Source organism: Solanum verrucosum, unplaced genomic scaffold, assembly GCF_900185275.1.
Source record: "Solanum verrucosum unplaced genomic scaffold, falcon-dt-bn FXZP01000064.1, whole genome shotgun sequence".
Classification (NCBI taxonomy): domain Eukaryota; kingdom Viridiplantae; phylum Streptophyta; class Magnoliopsida; order Solanales; family Solanaceae; genus Solanum; species Solanum verrucosum.
The window spans coordinates 333,337-343,041 of NW_026020144.1; the positions used below are offsets into that span (position 1 = coordinate 333,337).

The 9,705-nt window shown below is 35.9% G+C and overlaps 2 protein-coding genes across 2 annotated transcripts; both read right to left on the reverse strand.

Moving 5' to 3' along the window:
• Positions 1-509: 509 nt before the first annotated feature.
• Positions 510-6,020, reverse strand: LOC125827574 (dolichyl-diphosphooligosaccharide--protein glycosyltransferase subunit 1A). Its single transcript, XM_049506872.1, has 10 exons — positions 5,803-6,020; positions 5,010-5,054; positions 4,180-4,814; positions 3,946-4,093; positions 3,698-3,874; positions 3,413-3,481; positions 3,227-3,316; positions 1,417-1,575; positions 1,111-1,335; positions 510-943 (listed from the first exon to the last, which is right to left on the reverse strand). Exons 1-10 carry the CDS (start codon positions 5,899-5,901, stop codon positions 752-754), a joined length of 1,839 nt encoding a protein of 612 aa, XP_049362829.1. The 5' UTR covers positions 5,902-6,020; the 3' UTR covers positions 510-751.
• A 655-nt stretch (positions 6,021-6,675) lies between these two features.
• On the reverse strand, positions 6,676-9,501 carry LOC125827630 (peptidyl-prolyl cis-trans isomerase FKBP18, chloroplastic). Its single transcript, XM_049506937.1, has 6 exons — positions 9,276-9,501; positions 8,215-8,285; positions 8,042-8,128; positions 7,763-7,912; positions 7,551-7,610; positions 6,676-7,049 (listed from the first exon to the last, which is right to left on the reverse strand). The coding sequence occupies exons 1-6, from the start codon at positions 9,499-9,501 to the stop codon at positions 6,984-6,986; spliced, it is 660 nt and encodes a 219-aa protein (XP_049362894.1). The 3' UTR covers positions 6,676-6,983.
• Positions 9,502-9,705: the final 204 nt, after the last annotated feature.

A 9,705-nucleotide genomic window follows, 5' to 3' on the forward strand; every position in this document is an offset into this window, starting at 1 on the left:
TACTCTGAGTCAATTTTAATTATTTTTTATAGTTAAATTAAAATTAAACTGATTCAATATTTTAAATTAAGATATTTTTTAAAAATATTATAAATTATAAAAAAATTTATATTAATATGGTAAAAAAATACATATTAATTAAAGTCCACACAATTTTACTCTAAATAAATTAATCATACTTAATACTCCCTCCATTGTGTTTAGTATTTTAAGTTTAAATGTTGGAATTGAAAAAACTTATCAAATATAAAAAGACACTCCTTTCAAATGGACCAAAAAAAGAGAATAAAACATTGGAGTTGTGACGGAAAAAGTACATATGGTCATTTCACTAAAATTATTAAGGCACTAAAATAAATAAATATATATCTTGATTATTTCTAATTAACAGAAATATAGTATATATTAATACACACAATGCGTATAATGATATAATTGGTAAGGGATTTACCTTGAGCACTTGAAGAACTAGAAATTTGGTAATCTTTGAGCCCAATTACGCTAGAAAAACATAAACTTAACTACTCAATATATATATATGAAAACAGTTGTCTACAGCAGTCATTTGATTGTCAACAAAAGAGATTCGGCAGCAGGACAAAGCCAAATGGCCGCGGCAAGAACCTACAACTACAAAGTTCTCAACATATAGCTGCATCAACTAAACTCTCAAAATGATCCTACTTCTGTTGTTCACCTCACAACAAAAATTTAGCCATTAATGGATCAATGTTGTCTGTCTGCACTGATATTATATCTCATCAATTATTTCCAGAAGATCATCAACTTCCTGTCTCAACGCTGTAATTCTTTGCTGAATTGGTGCAATACGGTTCTCAATATCCCGACCACCAGACTTCTTTTCATAACTATCTGTAACTGTGGTGTGTTTCACTATCAGCTTCTCCTGCAGCTCTTTCTCCTTTGCAACAAGATCCTCAACCTTCATAAAACAGCCACATAGCTTTAGCACCAATGGATTAAGGACAATAAAGTTGTCATTCCAAGGCAAATTTGAAGTTTGTAATGACAAGGAGTTCATTAGATAAGATGGGGCCGACCATCTATGGGTAAATTCTATCCGCAAGAACTGAATAGATAGACACAAACCTTCGAATATAATGAAGCAGACAGCGGAGAAGACTGCAAAAATGAGAGTGAAGGCTTTAAATCCTTCGAAAGTTCCTTCCACATATTATCAGCTGATTTACGAGCAGCTTTGCATGCTTGCACATCACCAGTCCTTGACAGCTCTCGTAATGATGCTTCAAGTTTATCGTGAATGCCTAAACAACGGTTCATTATACTCTGGATCTGCTGAAGAGCAGTCTGCACCTGAAAACACCAAAGGAAAAAATTGAAGTTATTTTCTGTAATACTGACACAAAATAAGTAGTTATACTACTACTAGCATACCTCATCCCACTGCAGTTTTGCAAGATAAGAAGGAGAAGACTTCGAGATTGTCAAGTCCGCATGCATATATATGATACATGCAACGAATAAGAAGAAAAATCCAGAAATTAACATCATTGGTTCTCTAAGCAGTGACAGATTGCTGAACCTGTAATAGACCTGTCACCAAAGCTTCATCTGTCAGTTGCTACATACACATAAGCTAAAACAGGGAAAGTAATGTGATCCAGGCCATGCAGAGAAAGTTCTACTCACAAGCTATATCACATGATCAGATTTTTAAGAATTGTAATTCCCAGATAGAGCGGCCATCATAAGTGAACCAGAAAGTCTTAACATAAAAAGAGAGCCAAAAGTGAGATAGAAAAAGGAGAAGAATTGATGTAATGTGTGGTATTGCCCATCCAGTGGCTGAAAAGAAGATAGCAAGAAGGAAAAGATTTGTTTTCCCAGATCAGGACAGGAACTTTCTGCATGGCAATTGAACTCTAAATCTATATAATGGATGTCAATGAAACCTCAGAATGGTGAGACAAGCATTAATTATTCCCAATCCCTTAAGAAAACCACAAAAAGGAAAGGAAATGAAAGAAGCATGGAGACCCTGACAAGATCCCAAACACATTCATGATTCAACAAGCCTTATCCCCTTTAAAGGAGACAATCATTGTTCTTATTTGATTTCTGAAGACTTCCTTCAGGCATTAAACCCCCCAAGCAGACACCTGAACTTTCCGTCATAAAGGTAGAGTAACAAAGAAGAGATCTTGAAGTCATGAGTTGGCTCAGCTAAGACGTACTGGGCTTTCTTATTGACCAAAATAGATAGAGTAAGGAAACTTAATCAACACAATTGTTCTTCTAATAACCAATTAGCCCAAACTTAAATCAGAGTGAAAGATGTAAGGCTTAATTAAATAATTTTAACTTATATTGATACTCTCCAACATGTTACATCATTGTGAGTATATGCCTATCAAATTGATAGGTTACATATCATAGTTGATATTAGGGATATGATGCAATGGGATCTTGTCTTATGCTCTGAGTTCAACGAGATAAGTTGCAATACGAGTATTACAATTTCGCTTGGTCACAAAAGCACAGCTACAAGTGGTTCTTATTTAAAAATTCCATCATTCTTTCTTCTGGAGGATGATAATATTTGTCCTAAATAACTTGATCCAGTACAAATATGCATAGGGTAGCATGTGAATAAGCCAGATGCAAGCAAACATATGCTGAAATGCTTGTTTTGACTGGATATGATATGACACACCATTTAAAGCCTACAGTCTGATATGTAAAATCTCCATTTCATAGAGGATATTCCACCCATGTCTGTACCCCATTGTAATTAGTTTGTTCTTGTATAATAGACCAACAGCCAAGATTTTGCCTGGAGATCTTACCGTCAGTAAGATCACTACTGTAATTTTCTTTCTAGTCTCTCTTCTTCCCTTTTCTCCCCCAGTTTTTTTCTTTTTTCTTTTTTTTTTGGGGGGGGGGGGGCGGGTAGTCATCCTCCTTTAGTACTGAACTCTTTACTCTCTCTCGTTCAACTAAAATGTTGAATCTTAGATCCAAAAGGTTTCTCTGGATGATCTAGCTCAGATTCGGCTCAAATTCCACCATTCAACCTTTCAGATTGAACCAAGTCTAATCCTTATATTTGAGGCTCTGTCAAAACTGAACTATTCTACCTACGCCCGGTTAACTCATGCCCAAAATGGACTTGGCTTAGCTAGGATCGTATGCAATGCTTCTCACATACAGTTCTTTCAACAGCATTGTAGATGAACTTATATACCTGGAAATATTGGTTATGCTCATGCACAGCATTGGTCTTTTCAAGAACAACCACTGGTCTACCAATCATATCCAAATGGGAAAATTTCATCTGCAAATAAAACATAAGAAGTAATAGAAAGTTAGAGGAATAAAGGTTATCATACAAGAGGAACTTCAGAGGAGACAAACTAAGATTTACTCATACCTCTCTTGACTCTTTGACAGGAAAAGGGACCGAGACAGAAATATCCTTTGAACCTTCTGGCAGAACAACCTGTTCTCCACAAAACAATTCCATCGTTATCTTGAAGAATTTTTCAAGAAAAAAAAAATTAAAGGCCCATACAATCACACTATACCATAAGCCCTCTTTTGCATGAAATTTATCAAAATCTTCGAAAGAAATCATATTTAGATTCTTGTGATAACACTAAATTACATCATTAAAGATATGGAATTAAAGACTATTCAGTTCTTATAGAAGTATTACCTTCACAACAAGGTTTTCAACTACCACCTCCTCAATTGGGCAACCAAAAGATATATTTAAGAAACGTTTCCCCTCTGCACGGAACAAATAGTCCTTAAGGGGCAGCCCATAGCCGATGGTAAAAGAAGTTTTCCAGCCACCAAACATTGGATACCTAGGTTCAATTTGTAGCAATGTCTGCGAACAGAGAGCATAGTGTTAAGCTAGACACAAGCCACATGAAAGCTTCAGAAAGTATGTCTTCTAACCTTTGATGAGTCACCCCATAAATTGGATGTTGATATATTGCCAATTTCATCTCTGTAATAAATGGAATGGGCTCTTGGAGGCAATTTGGCAACAAGATGTCCGAATGACGATGCACCTCTGAGATGTGGTCGGGCCTGGTACTCTAGCCTGTGATGTTAAAAGTGGGAGACTTCCTGGTCAAATATAACCACAGCTTAATAATTCTTGAACTTAATCAGAAAATATTATAGTACCTTGAAAACTCCCCACTGCTTCTGGCACCAGCATTGACAAGGTTGTAATGCTCTGTGATCTGAACATTTCCCCAATGTGAGACTTCAATCTCTCGCACTAACTCCTGGGCAACTGCGAATGGCTTATTGCTCACGAAGTGTACTGCTATATGCGAGAATGAGAAAGGAGGAAGATTCTCATAAGGTCCATATTTAATTTCTGAACCAGAAAATTTGGTGTTCTCTAACTTAGTGTATGATTCGACTTTTGGTTCGGGTAATTTGACACTGAGAGATTGGACATTAACTGCATAAGGAGAAATATAGTAGGCACTCTCCTGGAACACAAGAAGCTGGATATCAGCTTGAGTAATTTTCTCAGGAAATGGCTGTAGTGCATGCGTAAATGCAGTCCTGACTTCCAAATTCAGGCTCTGCCCCTTTGCCAGCTCCTTCGGTAGGGAAACAGAGTACCAAGTCAATGATGGTGGCATGCCTTCAGGGTTAACAACTTTGATAGGTAGGCTACTGGAAGAAGTTTTAGTTTTCCCTTTTCCTTCACTGGTTGTTGCCACTAAATATGCTAAATCTTTTGCCTGGTGATCTCCAAATGGTAACAAAACCTCTGAAATTGGATCATTACCAGTGTTTTCTATCTGACCAAACAAATAAGAAATAATACAAGCATCACTAGTTAAATAGTAGCACTAAGTCATTAAATTTTGCAAATTCTCAAATACATTAACTGCTTCTCGGTTAAAGTAAATAGACTATTAAATCCGTTATCTGTAGTTTGGAATATTCAACAAGCTTGTCCAGAATCTCAAAAAACGCAAGCAATTACCACTAACCTTCAAATTTGCAGTCACACGCACTACTTGAGAGGTTAGGTCAATCTGCAATACAAGATACATGACAGCCAGAAGTAAGCATGTATGAATGAATAATTGCAATTTAGAACCAATAGTCTAATTAACAGCTCAGTTTTTCTTTTTCAAACGACACGAAGATGTGAAATGACTGCTAATCCAAGTGGAAACCATGACAATCAAAAATATTATCAAACTGTGCTCCTGCATCATTAAAATAATTACACAACAAAAGGGTGAAGATTATCATTACTCTACTATGACCTCACATTCTATGTCTCATTCAACTTGCTCTGAGCTTGAGAACAAACACAAAGAAAAGAAAAAGTAAAAGGGGATCCGCGTCAAATTACACACTGTTAGAGCACTATAAGTTATAATAGCATGCAAAACAATTAAACACTTCAAGTTTGCCAATCCCAAAAAAGCGCATTTTTTTGAAGAAAAGTGTCAGCTCCCTTTGTTGCCAATGCAAGGGAAAGCAAAAAATAGCACTTGTGTTGAGATTAATTGACTATATAATTCCTCTTACAACATTTGCCAGTTTTATTTACCTCAACTAATTCCACGGATACCTGCCACCTTCCACCAGCAGCAGGTATCAACAAAGGTTTGCAAACCAAAATATTTAGCAAATTCTCCCAAAATGTTGCACTACCAACGACTAGATCTTATCATATAATCCAATTAGCCTTAATATCATAGGGAAGAGAGTAGCACATTTATACATTAACGAAGCAAAACCAAATTGAACACCAATCAGAGACGTACGTACCTTTCGATCAAGTTTGGAGATGACTAGATCGGAAAGTGCAGGCGACCATTGAGCAAGTAAAACGAAAAACGAAAACAACAAATAGAAACGAATCGTCATTTTCCGATTCTTCCTTTTAGCTTTATCCGTTATACTACTCCGGCTATCAGATCGGGGAAATATCAAATGGAGAAGGAGACCATCGTCGGAGTTGAACGCTACTGTCTACTGAGAAAGAAGTGAGACCGATCTGCCTAAAATATAAAGCCCTCCTACTAATACTTAGCATTTCATTTTTACCCTGTACTTCCATTTCCTTACTTTTCATCCATTTAACTTTTTTTATTTTAAAGAAAAACCTTCTATATATTACTTGAAAACAATTATTTTTATCTTTAAGTTAAGAGTAAGATTTATGTATTTTTTTTTTTAAATCAATAAAATAAGAATAAGTACAACAAGTAATACTAATTGATTTAAATTAGGATAAATGTATGAGCATACTTTACGCAAATAGTTTATAAATTGATTTTAATTAATTTGATATTGAGACAAGATAAATGTATATTAACTCTATCAAAATGAGAAAAGGGAAGTAATATAACTACCCTGAAAAATTCTTCTTAATATGCCAACTTTTAAAAATTCATTTATGAGTAAAACTTGTGATCAAAGTTGGAGAGAATAAGCATTTGTATTGTTCATGAAGTTGCTTGGTATAAAATGATATACGAGACAACAAAAACGTAAATCATAGTTTCGTCACTTAAGCTCATATCATCATAATAAATAAAATAACATACGAAAAAAAAAATATTATTTCAATTCTTCATCCGACACAACATGGTTTGAGATAGTGTGATGTCTATCTAAAATGTAGTAACAAGTAACATGGGAAGTTAAAGAAGTAAAAATTTACATACAAATGAAGAAGCATGAAAAAAGGGGAAGCCATCTACATAACAAAGATTGAACAGTTAACATGAAGGGGAAGCAAAACATCATGAGATATGTTCATGAGAGGAGCTGGCACTGTTGGCGAGGCATCGTCTCTTTTAACCAATGAGTCGTGGTTCAAATCACGCGAAGGTTAAGTGGGAACTGCTATTGAGTCCATAGCAGTTGGCGTTTATGAGTGAACACAAAACTTTTACAACAATGAAGAAGAGGGGGGGGTAAAACATATGGTACAGTCCAGGCGCCTATTGCTTCCGTTCTGGTGACTTTACTTCCAGTAGTTCAATATTCAGGTTGAATGTAGCCCCTGGCTGCACCATGTAAGTTGAATATTCATTAAATCTCGAAACCAAAAAGAGTTGAAGATAATAGAAGCACACCAATAAAATCGAATAACATATCTGTGCATCTTCACCCAAGAACTCCTAGTATAAGTGCTGTTTAATCTGCAGATAGCTTTGTTTTTCACAGTTTGGTGAGTGGAGCTGAAAACAACCACTCACACGTAATATGCATCGATAAGTTTTCTCTAACGGCTATATATTATAATTGGTCATTTCAAGAACCTTGCATAACTAATTACTAAGCAAGCAAGCAACAATGTTGTTAGGCCTTGGAATAGATACTAGGATCGCGAAGTCGTTTGAGCACAAGCTACTCTCAAGAGAAACTCACTTCTAACCAAATGTAATTTAACAGATACAGTGAATTCATCGACCTTGGTTGATTGACATTTCTTTGAAAAGAAGCAAACCACAATAATAACTTCGTCAACTAAGATGACAAAGAATGAAACAAAGTGAGGTTCATACCGGAATCTCATTCATTCCCCTTGAACCATATCCAGCTTCTGGAGGAACGATCACAGTCCTCTGAGCAAAAGATACCATAAAACAAGCAGCAAGTAATGAGGTAGCTGTCAGTTATGTTACACTTTGCTTAACTTTTCAGAGATTAGAGTTTGCACAAAGAAACTATTAGCAAAGAAAAAGACGTTTTAGGCACAAATGAAATGTCATCACACCTTTCCTCCAACTTTCATCCCTTCAGTTATTGTATACATTGCTTTTGGAGGTTTTGGTGCTGCTTGAGCAGAAAATAAACCATTTGGATTGTCCACAAAATCACGTTTCCGCTCTTTCCCTGGAGGAGCTCCAACCTGGAACTCGTAAGGCTACTTAAGAGTAGAAAGACATATGTATCAGTAATAAATGTAATCCAAGGGCAGCAATACATGTCTATTAGTAAGATGTCAATTTAATTATAGCATACTCATTTCTAATCAGAAGTCATCACAACAGACCTGTGAAATGATACGATTTCCAGCCAACAGTTTAGATTCTCGACTTGAAACTGCAGTAATATTACGATATACACAGTCAAAATGTACCTACAGGAGTCAGGAGAGAAGCCAGAAATAGGTCAGTCTGAACTGGAAATCGACGTGTATGCAAATTTCAAGAAGGACAACTAAACCTGTACAGTGGAGCCCTTCTCAGCTACAGGACCTTTTCCTTCAAGAATATCATAGTATTTCAATCCATCAGCTGCTTTAAAAGCAATCATTAATAAAGATAATAATCATGGACTCATATCCATGATATCGTCAGGCTCTTTCAATTGACAATCGGGTTATTACATATATCAACTACAACATTAATTCGATTTAATTTGATTATATTTCCAGTCCTTAAAGATTGTCAACAAATCTTTGGATGAGATATAAGAATTATGTTGATGCTAAATGGACCTTGGACCTACAATTCCAAAAGCTAGCCATGAGGTGAGGATTGATCAAAGATCATATAAGGAGACCATAGTTCCACATCCCACCCGATGTGGGAACTCAACACCCCTCACATGCCCAATACTGGCATCAGAGCGTGGACATATAAAATGAAAGCCCAACTTCAGATAAACCATGAGCATTGGTAATAACATTATAAGAAATGGATCTTGGACCTAACTCAATCCCAAAAATCAGCTCACGAGTAAGGATTTTCCAACCTATACAAGGAGAGCAAAGCTCCGCATGTCACCCAATGTGGGAACTCAACAACATCAAACTCAAACTGTTGACAATTAATCTTAAGTACTTGCTGTTAAGTAAACAAATTATTTTTTCCAGCACTACTTAGAAGCTAATCGTATAAGCATAAGTTAGCACCAGTGACCATATTTTGTACTCCTTTGTTTTGACTTGGCACAGAGTAAGAAACTAAATAAGACTTTTGAATCTTATAGTCTTAAACTAAAGATACCAAGAATGTACCAAAATATACTTTAATCTTACAGTCTTAAACATGTCACGTGAAAAGTTGAACCACACAAAAAAGTAATTAAAGACGCATTCTTTTTGAAAAGAAAGACAAACAAATTGAAACATAGGAGGCAGCATGACTAATGGTAAAAGTTGTAAGTAACTTTTAAGACTATCCATAGCAGAACTTGGAAATTGCACCCAATGTGAAGGTATTTCTAAGATTTTGGAATCAAAAAAGTTAAAAGTAATAATGAATTGGGAAAGAGGTACTAACAAGTAGTTTGATAGTCTTCAAGAGGGATGTTCTTCTTATTGCGCCTCTCTCTAGCCATGGATGGTTGAGGAACCAAATTGAGGCTAAGGGGCAACACAGAGATGAGAATAACAGATCTTCTTGAAATGGGTATCTGTAAAAAGACCTTCTTTACCTGCTGCTCAGTCTGGGCATTGGAGGAATTTCTGATGATGCATGATCCTTGAATGCTCAGTGTAGCTGCCATGTCTTGAAGGATTTTCAACAAGTTTAGCAGTATACTATTCTGTCATTCTTGATTGGCTCTCTATCCAAACCGAGGCCGTTGAAGGAGTTAAGGGGCCAGACAGTCATTTCCTTTACAACAATATCCTCTTTCATTTTCTCTTTAGTTTGGATAAAGGAATTAAACAAAGTAATTTTAGTTACTCTGATTTGATTTAACGACGTT